The sequence below is a fragment of the Aulonocara stuartgranti genome (assembly GCF_965226115.1).
Source record: "Aulonocara stuartgranti genome assembly, chromosome: 6".
Classification (NCBI taxonomy): domain Eukaryota; kingdom Metazoa; phylum Chordata; class Actinopteri; order Cichliformes; family Cichlidae; genus Aulonocara; species Aulonocara stuartgranti.
Genome location: NC_138944.1, coordinates 10,014,614 through 10,031,040, shown reverse-complemented (window position 1 = coordinate 10,031,040; position 16,427 = coordinate 10,014,614). Strand labels below are relative to the sequence as shown.

The 16,427-nt window shown below is 40.5% G+C and overlaps 2 protein-coding genes across 2 annotated transcripts in view; one reads left to right on the top strand and one right to left on the bottom strand.

Annotated features, from left to right (window-relative positions):
• Positions 1-4,571: 4,571 nt before the first annotated feature.
• npb (neuropeptide B) lies at positions 4,572-6,118 on the top strand. The gene is made up of 2 exons (XM_082536613.1): positions 4,572-5,063; positions 5,561-6,118. Exons 1-2 carry the CDS (start codon positions 4,800-4,802, stop codon positions 5,687-5,689), a joined length of 393 nt encoding a protein of 130 aa, XP_082392739.1. The 5' UTR covers positions 4,572-4,799; the 3' UTR covers positions 5,690-6,118.
• Positions 6,119-6,219: 101 nt separating this feature from the next.
• Positions 6,220-16,427, bottom strand: part of gnav1 (guanine nucleotide binding protein (G protein) alpha v1) — a 35,077-nt gene continuing 24,869 nt past the window's right edge. The window contains exons 6-9 of the mRNA XM_082536612.1: positions 13,919-14,048; positions 13,651-13,722; positions 10,407-10,494; positions 6,220-7,518 (exon numbers count right to left, since the gene is read on the bottom strand). Of these exons, the coding sequence (XP_082392738.1) occupies positions 7,328-7,518; positions 10,407-10,494; positions 13,651-13,722; positions 13,919-14,048 (481 nt within the window). The 3' untranslated portion in view covers positions 6,220-7,327. The remainder of the gene's footprint in view (positions 7,519-10,406; positions 10,495-13,650; positions 13,723-13,918; positions 14,049-16,427) is intronic.

Below are 16,427 nucleotides of genomic sequence, written 5' to 3'. Positions count from 1 at the left end.
CGTCCGCTTTATTTTACTGCATAATTTAATCGCTCATCGTTTTTCTCCGTCTCTGTACATTTAAGGTTCATTTTCACCATTTTCATCCAGACTCTCACGATAACCCTGAGTTATAGAAAGGCAACATATTTAGACACCATTTAACTGTTTTTGTTATTGTTGATAGATTGATCTGGTAACTGAAGACGTGGTGGAGTTCATAGAATAGAATAGAATTCAACTTTATTGTCATTGCACATGCACAGGTACAGGGCAACGAAATGCAGTTTGCATCCATCCAGAAGTGCTTTAGTGATATAGATATATTACAATATATATTAGCAATAATATAGATATGTGAGTATATTACAGAAATGGGTCTATTATGGTATGTTATAATGTACACGGTATGAAGTATGTTGTGAATATTCTATAACTATAAGTATGTACAGGCTGTAGTGAGTACAAGCTATGTACAGGATATGAACAGGATATAAATATGAAAAACTATACAGAATATGAAATAAATAACTTTACAGAATCTGGGATATACAGCTATACAGAAATGGGAACTATGCAAGTTGTAAACAGTTGTAGGATTAAAAATTATCGAATGTACAGAATGATTATTTACACAGAGCTATACAGTAGTGCAGTTAAGATAAGTGAGGGTGTAGATAGTTTCTACAGAGGCTATATAAAGTGCTAGTGGTTGTGAGTGGTGGTTCAGTCCATGTTATTATTGTGTTTGAGGGTACAGTTGTCCATTGTGGGTGTGTGTATGTTCAGTCCATGAGTTTAACGTGGGTCAGATGTCAGGAGGCAGAGTTCAGGAGTCTGACAGCTGTGGGGAAGAAGCTGTTCCGGTACCTGGTGGTCTTAGTCCGGAGGCTCCTGTGGCGCCTCCCAGAGGGCAGGAGGGTGAAGAGTCCATGTGATGGGTGACTGGGGTCTTTGATGATTTTCCCAGCCCTTTTCAGACACCGCTTCCTGTAGATGTCTTTTATGGCAGGAAGTGGTGCTCCGGCGATGCGCTGGGCAGTTTTCACGACCCTCTGCAACGCCTTCCGGTCCGAGGCAGAGCAGTTCCCGTACCAGACTGTTATACAGTTGGTCAGGATGCTCTCGATGGTGCAGCGATAGAAGTTCACCAGGATGTCTGAGGACAGGTGGTTCTTCCTCAGAGTCCTCAAGAAGAAGAGGCGCTGGTGAGCCTTCTTGACCAGCTTGGAGCAGTTGGTCGTCCAGGTGAGATCCTCGGAGATGTGGACTCCCAGGAACTTGAAGCTGCTCACACGCTCCACAGCCGTCCCCTTAATGTGGATGGGTGGATGTGGGTCAGCATTCCTCCTGTAGTCCACGATGAGCTCCTTGGTCTTCTCGGTGTTAAGCAGCAGGTTGTTTCTGTCGCACCACTCAGCCAGACGATCCACCTCCTCCCTGTAGGCGGCCTCATCGTTGTCACTGATGAGGCCAATCACCGTGGTGTCATCTGCAAACTTAATGATGGTGTTGGAACCATCAGCAGGTCTGCAGTCGTGGGTGAAGAGGGAGTAGAGGAAAGGGCTCATCACACAGCCTTGTGGTACACCGGTGTTCATTGTGATGGTAGATGAGCAGCGGTTATCCAGCCGGACATGTTGGGGGCGGTTGGTCAGGAAGTCCAGTAACCATTTGCAGATGAGGGAACTGATACCCAGGTCTGTCAGTTTCCTGATGAGTTGTGAGGGGTGGATTGTATTGAATGCTGAACTGAAGTCTATAAACAGCATTCTGGCGTAGGTGTTGTTGTTGTCCAGGCGTGAGAGGACAGAGTGCATTGCAATGGAGACTGCATCCTCTGTGCTCCTGTTCCGGCGGTATGCGAATTGGTGGGGGTCCAGGGTGGGGGGGAGACAGGATTTGAAGTGTGCTAGGACCAGTCGCTCTAAGCACTTAGTGATGATGGGGGTGAGTGCTACTGGGCGGTAATCATTGAGGCAAGATGGGTTGGAGTTTTTGGGTATCGGGACGATGGAGGTGGATTTGAAGCAGGCCGGTACCACAGCGTGGGCCAAGGACAGATTGAATATGTCTGTGAGCACTCCTGCAAGCTCCCCAGAACACGCTCTGAGAACACGCCCGGGGATGCCATCAGGGCCTGCAGCCTTGTGGACATTGATCCTGCTCAGCACCGCTCCTACATCGGTGGGGGAGAGAGTCATAGGTTGGTGGTCTGGCGTCATGTCTGCTTTGGTTGTGGTTGTGGGGTTCCCTCGCTCAAAACGAGCATAAAAGTTGTTGAGCTCGTTGAGGAAGGAGACATCAGAGGATGCGGGGGAGGGTTTGGTGGTCCTGTAGTCTGTGATGGTCTGGAGCCCTTGCCACATGCGTCGGGGGTTGGAGTTGGAGAAGTGTTCTTCTACCTTCTTTTTGTAATGGTGTTTGGCTTTTTTGATGCCCTTCTTTAGATTAGCCCTGGCTGTACTGTAGGCGTGTGCATCTCCTGACCTAAAGGCAGTGTTGCGGGTCTTCAGGAGGAGACGAACATCCCGGTTCATCCAAGGCTTCTGGTTGGGGTACATGGTGATCCGTTTCTGGGTGGTGACACTGTCTGTGGTTTTGGAGATGTAATCCAGTACAGATGAGGCGTACTGGTCCAGGTCTGTGTGGGTGAACATATTCCAGTCTGTGTTTTTAAATCTGTCCTGGAGCACTGCGTCTGTCCCCTCTGGCCACACTTTAATTGTCCTCACAGCAGGTTTCACACGTTGGATGAGTGGTGAATACCGAGGTGTGAGGAACAGGGAGAGATGGTCCGATTGTCCAATGTGGGGGAGGGGTGTTGCTTTGTAGGCTCCAGCCAGGTTGGAATACACATGGCCTAAAGTCTTGTCTCCTCTGGTGTGGCAGGAGACATGTTGGTGGAATCTGGAGAGGACTGTCTTTAAGTTGGTGTGGTTGAAGTCGCCAGCAACAATAAAAGCAGCCTCGGGGTGTTTATTCTGGTGTTTGTTAATGGCTGCAGAAAGTTCTTTCATGGCCAACCTAGCATTAGCGTCGGGGGGTATATACACGGCAGTGAGTATGATCGAAGTGAATTCTCTGGGGAGATAATAAGGTCTGCATTTGACCATTAAAAATGACGCATGACTGGTGATGTCAGCGGATCAATCTCGAAATGGGTTCTGTTGAAATAGGACCGTTTTTCCTCTGAGCTCCACTTTGAAGTCAGACTGGTTCGTTAAATCCTTGGGTGAACGAGTTTTAACAGCTTCCTACATCGATCGGCTCATCTTGTCATTCCTGATCCATCTGCCTTTACTTCAATTCAAGATTTTGAAGCCCTTTGCTCTGATTTTGCTTGATCGAGCTGATTTCTGTGAATGAAGTAATGAATCGTAACTTTTCACTGATGTGAAAACTCAACCAAGAAATTCTGAAAATTGGTCAGTCTGATTATTTTACATTGAGATTTAATAAATACGTGCAGTTAGGACACACACACACGGTCTCATAAGCTATTACTGGGTGATTTATTGAAGGAAAAATTGGAACCCTTTACCCCTCAAGTGAGGTTATTCAGTAATTCTGTTATGCTGTGGGCGGCATTTTGCTGGCATGGTTTCACTCCACTTATTCCCTTAGATGACTGCTTCTTCCAAGATGACAAAGCTCCTCATCCAAATGAGAATGATGTGAATCATATGCTGAGACCTTCACACTTACCAATTTTCAAATTCAAATTCAAATTTTATTTGTCACGTACACAGTCATACACAGTACGATATGTAGTGAAATGCTTGGACAACTGCTCGTGACCTAAAGAAAACAAAAAAGGAAAAGGCTATGAATAAGATAGGAAATAAATATGAAAAATTAAAAAGGGTAAATTTAACTAGGAAGGAATAAAATATAAATTAAGGTTAAAAATGAAATAACTGTACAACACAAATTAGAATGAAGGGTAAATTTAACTGGGAAGAATAAGATAAAGATAAAATATATAAATTAAAGTTGAAAATAAAATAACTGTACAACAAAATACACAATATAGAACTATATAAGAATGTATGAAGAAATATAAATAAATATATACACAATAACAGCAGCTGTACAAGTATTAACCGGAAATGAAGAATATAGTGACCAGTGTTGTGCAAAAAAACAATGTGTGCAAAAACAATGTCCAGAAAGTCCAGTGTGTGTGTAAGAACCATATGTGTGGGTCAGTACTGTGTGGTGGTGTGATTGAGAGACCGTATCGCCTGCCAATTTTGATTCTAACTGAACATTTGAGGGATTTTCAACCAACTTCTTAATCAGCATCTCAACAACCATCAACAAAACGACAAATCCGGAAATATCTTTTGGAAAGGGGAAAAAAGAAAACCACCTGTCGCTCAAGTAGAGTTCTTTTAGGAATGAATCAGTGAAATACAAGGTGTCTTCCTTTAATTTGTCGGTATCCGGTGTCTATTGTGTTTTGACTTCAGTGTCTGTCATGGTCGACTGATGTTAATCAATTTCGCTCTGACCTCTTCAAGGGTCAGAGATTTGCTGACGTCCTATGACCCTCTATCACTTACCACATACACAAACACATTCCAGTGGCGCCAATAAGCCATCAAGAGCAGATCAATTCGGATGTTTTTTTCTCCTTTTGAAGATGGATCATCATCCGCCCACCTCATGGCTCTGATTTGACGAACGACCTGGGTCACGATAACGTCGCCCAGTCAGCCTATATAAGCAACAGAAAGTTTCCTGAACACCAAGCAAAACAAACGCACCGCTGACGAGAAAAGTCCTGCGTAAAACGTGTCAAGACGGTTCCAGACATGGAGAAATCAGCCAGGTTTGCTGTGGTGTGCGTTGGAGTGTCTCTGCTCATCTCCTGCTATTCAGTTGAAGCCTGGTACAAGCAGACCACCGGTCCCAGTTACTACTCGGTTGGTCGCGCCTCAGGTTTGCTGTCCGGTATCAGGAGGTCACCGTACGTCCGGAGATCCGAATCCGAGGAGACGCTGATGGAGAGCGGAGAGACAGTCGGTAACAACGTAATCCCGGAGAGTTCCAGGCAGATCTCCATCCTCAAAAGCATGGTGAGTGCCAAAAAAGAACATACTACAAACGCTATTCTTGTTAGGAAGCGCTTTAAAACATGACCATTCAGAGTAAAACGAAGAAGGTATGCGCGTAAAGTTTGCTTTCCATTCAGCTCGCACACTGGCGATTAATTAGTGCTGAAAGTTTGACATCTTAAAAATAAAATAAATTTAAAAAAAAATCAGGATGAGATTGAATTAATACTCCTGATTTATTTGTTGTTGTTTTTTAATATCATAAAGACAAAAACAAACAAACAGAAAACAGAAAAAAATCAAATGATTGGGCGCTGAAGGTCAGCTTTAATAAAACTGCTATCGCATATTTAACTAAATCTAAACTGATTACATCCCTAACTCCAGGATTAATTATTTTAGTCTGCATGATTTTATGTAATCGGTGTAAATCAGTGAAATGTAGGTTTTCAGGCTGGTTAAACAGGACTCGTCTTTTGCCTTTAAATTCTCTCATCTGTCATTTTCGCCTCATTCAGGCCATCTGCGTGAAGGACATCTCCCCAAACCTGAAGAGCTGCGAGCTGATGCGGGACGGGACGGGCACCTTCCAGTGCAAGGCGGACGTCTTCCTCACTCTGGACTCCCTGGACTGCCTGTCCGCGTGAGTCCCGACTGGACTCGTCCTCCGCAGAATCCCGGGAGCACTGCTGTGGAAACCGGAAAAAAGAAAAGTAACGAGGATGCATGAGTGTGAGGGTTAGGTGGCGACTCCCGGGAAAGACCCACAAATTGTCAAAGACGGACCGCTGCAGACTCTGAATGTTCTCTTATTTAAACCCCTCAACATTGTTCAGTTTTGCTTTTGTTGCGTAGACATGAGTGTAAAAGAAAAAACAAGAAAAACATCGGTGTGAGAGATGTTCGCTCAAGCCGTTTTCTTCCCAAATTATTTCTCATCTTTAGTGTTTGAACCCTGACATTTACCTGTGTTGCCAAACTGTATTAAATATACGAGAAGTCGACTGCAGAGCAGATTTACTGTAAAGTACTTTTATTTATTTTATCTATTAAAATGAACAAACACTGGTAACCTGCTGTGTGGTCTAACTGTGTCTTTAAATCTTCAACTGCACAGGGGACACATAAGTGGTCCAGCACGGGATTATTTGAATCTTATCCATTTGCATGAGTTCCGTTGAGTTTGCAGCATAACATTTATTCTCTACTCCAGATTCAGTACAACCCATAAAGTAAGTCTCAGGACGTAACACTTAATGAACTGTAAACATAAAAAATAATTCAGAAAGAAGAAACAAAGAATGAAAAACACATTTCATACATGCGTATGAAGCATTTATATTACAGCACAGTAAAACAACTTCATCAGGCACTTGGGGGTGTTTTTCTCACTGTTTTTCTTTTTTAGTATCCATAATCACACTGCATCAGTCATTACCATATCTTGTTTATTACTGGAGTCAGTAGCACAGGGGAGCCCTGGAAACAAACTCCAGCTCAGCTAATTGCAAACAAATCACATATAGGTGGTTTCATCCTGGCTGAAAAACACAAAAACGGGGTTTGTGTGTAATACTGGAACAATAATTGTCATTGGTGATGGGAAGGAAATTAACAAGTCAGACGTTTCACTTTTTAAATTCTAATAAGTTTCCCCATATCAGTGTGACTGGTAGGAATCAGAAGACAGAGGGGCTGTGCACGGATGTGGGTGTTTTTAGCTCAGGATGTCAAGTCAACACACTCTGGTGTGTTTTTAAAGTGATTAAGACCTCATTTAAAAAAAAAAAAAAAAAAAAAAACCAGGCATGACGCACAGCAGAGACAAAGTGATGGATGAGCAGGAAACACATGATGGAATACTGCGCCACCAAAGTTACTGAACAAACCCTCACCCACGCTCCATGCTGGCCCCACGTTCACAGAGGAGGACACAAATAAATGCCACATGTATCTATATCCAGTCTTCAAACATAAAAATCAGTGTCACTTTTCATAGTTTGACTTCATATAAATCTACAGTATAAAACATTAATGCCTTTTACTTTCAATTAAAGGTTTCAAAAGTCAACATTTCGGGGACCAACACGAGCAAAGCATGAACCGAGTGGTCCTCCACTTCAATCTGCTTTGAAACAGTTTTTAGAAGCCACATGTGATCATGAAATCGAAGAGGAGCAGCAGAGCTCCTGGGGTTCTCCTCACATTAGGGAGATCAGGAATCATGTTTGCGTGACATGATCTCCATATTTCAGTATTTAAAATGTGACAAAGTCCTCACGCAGTCACAGGAGCGACACGGCCTCCAGGTTCTCTTTGATTATTGTCTCCATAACCACCTGGAAGACAATCTGGATGTTGGAGGTGTCGGTGGCCGTAGTGAAGTGGTGGTAGATGAGTTTGCTGGGCGTTTTGTTTAGTGAGATGAAGGTGACGGCGATGAAGCGGGCGGCCGAATCCACGTCACAGTCTGCACCTGACGAAGATGAAGGGGGAGAGATCAGATGTGTTTGCAAAAACTCCCAGAGTTGCTTAGTTAATGTTGAAAAGAATGAAATTCTGAATTCTGTATTTGCATTTAGGAGGAGATGTGACACCAGTGGCAACCGGCCCACTGAGGCAGTGGAAGTTTCTACTTTTCTATTACAAAAACAGCTTTACTATTCAAGTTTTCACTGACAAGAAAGTGGACATAAGACAAAACAATTGCAAATTATGTAATAAAAAGGCAAAAAAGTTTGAGGTGCAGATATTTAAGCACATTTTCTGCCACTTGATTTGAATTAAAACTGATGCGGTGTGTAAGCATCATTTTACTGCCTTAGCTGCTTGTGGGTTATTTACAGTTTGGTCCATAAATTTGTTGGACAAAGACATCGTATTTGTAGTTTTGCACCTCCACCTCCACAGTGAATTTTAAATCAAATAATAAAGTGCAAACTTTCAGCTTTAGTTTTGTTACAACCATGTTTATACTCAGTCCCTCACAGTCAGAGGTTCATAATTAATTGGACAAACTAACACGATTTGAAATATAAGGACTAGTTTTTCCATTTTAAGACAAAAAAAATAAATGTCTGAACGAGGTCACGACCCATGGACATCACCAGATGCTGCATTTCCTACCTTGAGATGCTCTGTTAGACCTTTGATGCAGCCACCTTCAGTTTCTTTTGTGAGGCTTTCTTAAATAGATGGACAGGTTCTTATATAGCACTTTTTTTACTCTACTTGAGTTTTATAAAACGTGTTATTCACCCGTTCATATCAGTGTTTTCTATCTAGCATTTACATTCCAGTGAACATATTTTGGCATCCAGGTTGGAGCAGCGAGTGACTGAAGGTTAAGTGGATCGAACCACCAACCTGATTAGTAAATGACTTGGTAAGATGTGTGAAAGTTAATTTTCTTAACCATGGAAATACTCCCGTCATCGTGCACTTTACTATCATTCAAATGTTTTTGCTGTTGCTGAGCTGCCCAGTGCATTCATTCATATTAAAAATGATCAGGTTGTAGATTTGGTGAATCCCAAAGTTTTTTTTAGGTTTATCTCCATTTTTTAGCCAAATTATAAATTTGCACAAGATGTTATATTATACTTTTCCTTATTTTCTGTCATTACTGTTCCACTGTAATGCCAGTGGTCATGATTTGAAATGGTGAATGTTTATTTTAATCTCATTTTAATCACGACCAGCATTTTTAAATCATTAAATTTAGGCATACATGAGTAATCCCTGTGAGGCAGAATGTTCAGACTGCTTTGAACACTCTGTTTTAAACGGTTTGCTTTTCAGTTTTTTTGTTCTCTGTGATGTGACAGAGCGGATATCCGAGCAGCTCCACCTGCTTGATGTTCAAACCTTTTGTTTGCGAGGCGCAGCACTTCTGAGGAAAAGCGGTTTAAAGGGAGAGGAGTTAAACAGAGGAGTTTATTTCAGCCAGAGGACGAATTCAGAGGTCAAACCAAGGTGCCGTTTATGATAAATAATGATTATTTTGAACTGTGAATCTTCTGTAGTAGGGTCTAAAAATAAAAGAAGTCGTGAGATGATTTATGAGAGAGGAAAGGAATAAAAAGCAAGTTGTAGTAACATTTTATACTAGATAAGAATAAATACTGGGATGAAGTAGAAAGATCTTTTTTAATAACTGTACCGTTTGGATATTTTCTTAATTCAAGAGAAAACTACGTGGTCACAGGCTTTAAATTAAAGTTGTGGCCACATTGATTGACAGGTGTACCCACACAGGGCAGCTGGAGCAGACAGCTGTCCACCAAGCCTCCTCCCAACCATATCTGACTAACCTAACTGGACCTCTCATCTGTGTTTGTGCTGTTGGTACTTTTTCAAGCAATAAATGGCATTATCTGACAAATAACAGCTTGAAGTTTGTGCTTCAGTTTTAATAAGTGAAATTCTAGTGTTTCATTAGTCTGTTACTAAGCACTAATTAGCAGATTTGTGTGTCTGTGCACTGCAGCTTGCTTCAAAATTGGACTTAATAACAGCACTTGAATAAATGCACTTAGTCCATTTCCACGACTGATACTAACCAAGCAGAGAAGCTAAACTAGAAAATAATGAATCAACAGTCCAGCCATCCAACTTCTGTCAGCTCCAAGCAAACAAAAACACAGCCTACACACATAAAAATGCCGGGAGCTGCTGTATTACTCATCATCACATCTGAGGTCAGTGTGAAATAGACTCTTGCTCTGCAGGCTGACCCCAATCCCAAGTGTTTTAGCATTTTTATTGACATTTGCATGCGAGCAGAGGGGACACGGCCCCTGTTGAGCCCACTGAGACACGAGAAGTGAAATGTTGAGCAGATGCAGAAATCCCCCCAAAATATCACAGTTTGCAGCAGGCTAAGAGCTCATCATTCATTGTACGCGTTTAAATCCCCTAGGTGACGCTGGACTAAATTTATGCTTTTATGACAGCAAATATCTATATTTGTAAAACGTGTAAGCTTCATTTAACTCTTGATAATTTAAAAAGTTTTGACATAGTATTGATGATTTTTAAACACTAAAACCTGGCAGCTCAGTGTTGGCCAAACAGATAAATACCAACATTAATTTTTTATTATAAACACATATGATAGCGAGCATCTAAAGACAAATTCAGGCCGTGATGCATCTGCTGTTTTTCATGATGGTATTCAATGTTTGGGTAGTTACCATAAATTGTGCAGTACTTTCTATGCAGCTCTAAATGCACTGTGCTTTCAGACAGCACTGCAAGATGGTGAACTTACTGTCTACTGAGTGATTCTGGACACAGCCATGGACTTTTGCATGCTATTATGCTGACCGTGGTAATAACATTCCTAATGAATATCAATCCTACCTTTAAATTGCGGTAAATACAACCGCAGATGTCGCCCAGAGTGCAAGATCTTGTCTTGAAAAAGGTCTATCTTGTTCATGAATAAAATCTGCAAAGAGAGAAAAACAATGAGCTGAGAGAAGGAGTTCATAACAAGAGGAAAATCAGTGTGAAAGAACAACTGTGAAAGATCACGTTTGCAACTAAAACTCTGCAGTAACTGTGGAAAAACATGAAATCCACTCGAATAAATCACAAATATTCACATTAAATGCAAAAATCAATAGCTGTGTTGACACAAACATCGTGTGTTGATGGTGGATCAATGGCTTCGCTCACATCAATGTTCAGTAATCTGTCGCGCACTTTCCTGCAGTCGAGTTCCACAACCTCAGCGACTCCTTTCGTAAATCTGTCTCTTTGTTTACTTCCTCAACCTGACTACAACTAAACTACACCGCTACTTTTGGCTTTGTAGTGTACCAATTAAAACTCAGACCAGGTTTTCCCTTTCTGGCCTGTCTGATCACAAAAAAAAAAAAAAAACAAGGACTAGTTTTTTCCAATAATAACAACAGAGGGGAAAGGTTGTGCACATTTTCAATGAACAAGAAATTGAGCGACACCTAGGTGTGCAATTATCACTGACCAGCCAAAGTGAAAAGTTAATTGAGGTGGAGGTTACAAATTTCCCTCCCACATATATAAAAAAAAAAAAAGGGTATCATTAAACACTTTTGTTTAATGAGCCTGTTGGCCATGTTAACATGCAAATCCACACACACAACCCTGCACATAAACACGTCACACAAAGATACTTAATTGCCTATTTGGCTCTAATGAAGCCTTAAATACGTTTTTTTTATAGCGTAAAAATGAATAACCTACTAGGAGAGGATTTGGTGCAATACAGAAACAATCACATGAAGAGATTTTCTATAATACACACACAACTTAAAACTTTAAGTTAAATAAAGCAAAAAAAGGCCTTTGTTTTCTCAGAGATTGGAGTTTCCTTTTTCCAAAGGTTAATCAAAAGTGTTAAAAAGAGGTCGCAGCCTTTGCATCACTGTATTCTAAGTGGACCGCAAACTCAAGTTAGGTGGAATAAACTAAACAAGTTCATTACACGGTTGTTTTACTGTGATCGTCAACCAGAAATGGGAATGGAAAAACAGAGAGCCAAAGATCATCCTAATTACAACTCGCCGTTTAATTGCAAGTGACAGCGCGCTGAGAGACAAAAGGCAGAGACAGCGATCCGTGTGTGGAAACAACATTTACCAGACACATTAGCTTTATGCTCGTCTCGTGGTGTCATAGGGAACAATCGGAGAGCGACAAAGATTTAACTAATTTCTCCTCGATTCATCGGCGAGCTCCGCCCGCCTGAGCCGAGCTGTCAAACTGAACCGAGGTTCCCACCTTTTCTGGACGGGTCCTTTTTGTTTTTTGACTTTAAAACAAAGGCAAAGTCTCTCTCCCGTCTCACAGAAAGACATGTTTAACATTTTCCTTTCCATCGCTTTACGCTGTAACCTTGTAAAAATATAATAAAGTGGTTTCCAACATAAGTCTTGGAGCAACATGGTGTTACAGGAGGGTTAACAAGATAGGAAGGAGTATATTACATTAGACACTCAAGGACATCTTTTTCTGTTTGTATTTATTTGTCAGGGACTTTGTACAAGAACATCACTCTCCCAAGAGAAGAGATGCATTTTATCAGATTTAGCCACTAGCTAATTTCCATCTGCAGTCCCCGAGCAAGTCAAACAGGAATAAAATGCACAAAAAACAAACAAGACCTATAAAAATGTAACTGAGATTCCCGGCCTAACAAACTGAAACACGGCAGCTGATATAGAATCACAAAACAAACCCAAGTCTGATAAAAATAACAACCATCAAGAACCATCAAACTTATATAGCATTAATCTTTAAAAGGAACTTAAACATTAAACAACTATTAAGAGATTCATGTTCACAGGACGTTTACTACTTTCTTTTGTGGCGCATTGAGAGAAAGCACAACTTCTCGAAGGAGCTTTAGACTCCCCTCGAGCTGCTCTGAGCTCTGTCCTTAAATGTTTTAGGACAAAAAACAGTCTTTAAAATGAGATGCATACCTGAATATAGAGGTAAATTCCCAGAACTTGAAATGTTATATTGACTACGAGTGTTATAAAGACGAAACTGCAACAGTTTGCTATGTAGGACTTGATTTTTAAAGGATTGGTTATAATGTTGCAACACGAGCAGCAGTTTCCTTCAAATTCCTTTCAAACTTGCAGAAAAGTAGCTTTGTTATATTTTCATAACTTGCATGTCTTCTTTTGTGTTTTGAAAAGCCAAGTGAAGGAGATAAAATAATAAATATTTGACTTCAACGTTTTCTATTTTATGATGATGAAAAAAAAAAAGTTTGGAAATGGTCTCTGCTGGTATTTTGTTACAAAGTGTGTTGTTATCAACTTCATCAATATTCAGCTGAAGATTTGACTTAGTTGAAACCTTTTCTGTAACATGAGACAGCTTCCTAGCCACTTGCTCAGCACTGCTTCCACTCCCACGGGAATCACAGTATCACATCTGCATTCATTCATCAGATTTTACTTATTAAACTCTTTATTGTATTACAATTAAATTTTGATCTATTGAGCACTTCACTTTAAAAAGAAAAAAAAATCATCTGAGCCCCTTCTTTTGTGTATTTCTTTCCCTCTTTGATCCATTTTATCTTGTGTTAATATATCAGTTTCATTGAGGAAAGTTGTTTTTCATGTAATTTGCCAGCTTCTAGGCTAAATAAAGTATTTCATCTTACTTTATGTGGATAGTAGCTTACGCTCTCTAGCACCTGAGCCACAGCTGCCTGATAAAATGAGACTGAAATGTAACACCAATAGCGAAATATCTGAAATATCTCAGCAGATATTGCCATTACGTTTTCCTGATGGATCCGATCATTTTTTGTGATCCCTTCAACTTTTCCCCTTAAGCCAAAAACTGTTGGGAGCTACTGTCAGTCCTCGTTGAGAGAACTGAATTTGTTTTGTACAAATTACCAGTCTGATAAGATGATAATGAATAAAACTAGCCCACTTAAGCACAGAATCATCACTTATGCAGTTTCACAACATATTTCTGATTTAAAAAAGTGAACAATTATAAAGCCAGTCTATGAATAAAACACGTCTCCTTCCTATGATGACGCTCTGTGGACTCACATCTACCCTCCTGAGGTCAAAGATGAGTTTCTCACCATGGATGTGCTGCGGAAGAAGATATTATTGCAGATGGAGGAGAAGAGCTTCATGCTCTCTTGAAGACGATTCTGCAGAGAGAAGATATTACAACCATCAAACAGCTGCAGAGAGAACAGCAGACACACTTTCACTTTAAACGCTGTCTTTAATAGTAGTCTGACCTAAAAAATAAATCAATAAATGAATAAATTAAAAAAAGACTTCTACGTTCGGTCACTTAACAAAACAAACATTTGTGAATGAGTGATTCTGTGCATGCTGTACCACAGAAGGCTCTTCCACCAGGGTCATGTCGTATCCGCTGAGCGATACCACGAATAGCACCGCCCTGACGTCCTCGAAACAGCCAATCCACTTCCTCCGCTCTGTTCTTTGACCTCCAACATCGTACATCCTACACACAGACGAAAGGAGGGAACGAGACAGTTTAAACATCTAAAGAGAGATGCACAGCAGTCCGGAGCGCTACTGGGTTGGTAGTTACTTTCTGATGAATATAATAAACACACGTCATTCTGTGAGATCCCAGAAAGTCACTATCAGTAATGAGGAACCACCTTCACCTCACTGTTTTTGAGAAAAATAAAAGGAATTTAGAATATTCATACCTTAACCCTGTGATGTCTCACAACATGCCATAATATCTGCATTGAAAAGTCTTTGTTTCAGTAGAACACATTTTTCACAAAATCTATCATGACATAGAAGATAATGACAAACTATAGGTGTGTGCTTCTGATTCGGCAGATCAACACACTTAATCAGGAGTGCTCAAGGGGCTAAACACACATTACAAACAGTGATTATTCACCCAAACATTGTATTACCTTTACTGTAAGCAACATATTATTATTATAGTTAGCATAAATTTATAATCCAGATCTCTTGTCTGTCATTTTACCAAAACGATAGAAATCCTGCTCATTTTCATTCAAGTATTTAGAGACCACATGTCTGTGTTTGCGATTAAGTGTATGATCTGAGATTGTGCCGTCAGCGTGTTCATGACCTCCCATATGGATGATGAAGCCTGCTGAAGTGCCTCAGGATGCCTCTCATCAATGACAGATTGTATTGGTTTTGGATAAGGTCATATTTTTGAAAAATGCTATTTACACTTACACACACACAAACAAGGAGCCTCGTGCCGCACGTCTCTGCAGACCCCCCCTTACTTTTTCAGTTTTTCCAGAGACAATCACACCGTGGCACACAAAACGCGTAAAGGTCAATGTTCTCCAGAAAGATGATAGAAAGAAAAACACAACAGGAATAAGAGCCGAGGAACACAGAGAGCACCACAGATCAGTTTCTGCCACTTCACCCATTTTTCAAAGCCAGATGTGCCACCTTCCTTTGAGCATCTGTTGAGTTAGTGCAGCTCTTTATTAAGAGGGGAAATGAACATGTGGAGACACAGACACACACGGGGAAACAAACAGGAAAGACTGCAACATAAAGATGAGATTTATGCTGGAAATTTTCAGTGGAATTGTTTCCAGACACAGGAGCTGTCATTGAAGCTAAAGTTCATTATACAAACCTACTAATAAGCCACGTGCATAATGACACCTGTATTACAAATAAATGTAATAACGTAGGATTTCTGATGTGCACACATACTGAGTTTAACTGTTAGTTTCCGAATTATATTGAATGTAGTTAGCATCCAGTGGATTGCGTTCCAGCAGAGTGACGTTTTTAGCTAATTACTACTACTAGCATGTTGATGGTTTGCCAGTTAAATGTAATATTTGCTCATTAGCGCTAAAATTAAAACACAGCAGAGGTTTATGGTAGTCATGATTTGGCAGGTACTTGTTCTTGAACAGAAGTATAAACCAAATTACGGATGAGGACAAAATTGCTAGCGCCCCTAAAAAGAGAGCAAAGGATTTTCAGCATAGCATTTCTAAACATGCTAGTTTTCTTCAGGAAACAAAAATATATTCTATTTGCACTTAACAGATTTTTAACCCCCTAAAAAAAACCTGACATTTTTAATTAGCCCTAGCACAAACCACTGCTGCATGATGATGCGTTTCACTTTTAGTGCTTAAAGCTTGTGAAATCAAGTTAAAACTGAGCGTAATCTTCCAATTTACACACAGCGCAAAAACCTCAGCAAGGGTTTGAACTTTCACTTTTTTCCAAAGTTTGAGAAAAAACATTGTTGATGCTCACAAAGCAGAGTTATCACAGCGTTTCCAAGGGTCAATAACCAGACCAAGAGGTATCATCAAGTACTTCAAGAGAGCCACACAGTATAGAACAAGCCTGGCAGAGGTAGGAAGCAAAAGATTAAGAAATGAGTGAGACGTGTGCCTAGACCGCAGAACAACTGCAGAGATACTAGTGAATAATTTAACCAAGACAGGAATTGTAGTCTCAAAGAAGACAATCACTGGAACCCTGCACAGGAATGGACTGTGCAATGAAATCTCATTTAAAATCTGTTGGCTGAACTGAGGACCAAGATCCATGCCAGAAGACCATAAAATGTAGAGGAGCTTGAGGGATCTGACAAAGAAGAATGTGCTGGGATTATTCAGGAGATGTGTGTTAGACCTACAACAAATGACTGTCGGCTGTTATCCAGGAAAAAGAATACACTATAGCCTCAGCAGGGCTAATAACTTTGGAAAAATCTAAAATAATGCAAGCATCCAAAATAAAACTCAGATATTTGGAAAGGCGGTGAAAAATCCCTTCATCTGTCTGGAAAATTAAATGACATTTCCATAAGCTAATAAATCTGTCAAGATACACAAAA

Excerpts from the sequence above, each read along its gene's own strand:
- npb (XM_082536613.1), top strand. The coding sequence starts at position 4,800 with ATGGAGAAATCAGCCAGGTTTGCTGTGGTGTGCGTTGGAGTGTCTCTG. Across the intron at positions 5,064-5,560 it reads TCTCCATCCTCAAAAGCATG|GCCATCTGCGTGAAGGACAT; the intron begins GTGAGTGCCAAA and ends CGCCTCATTCAG.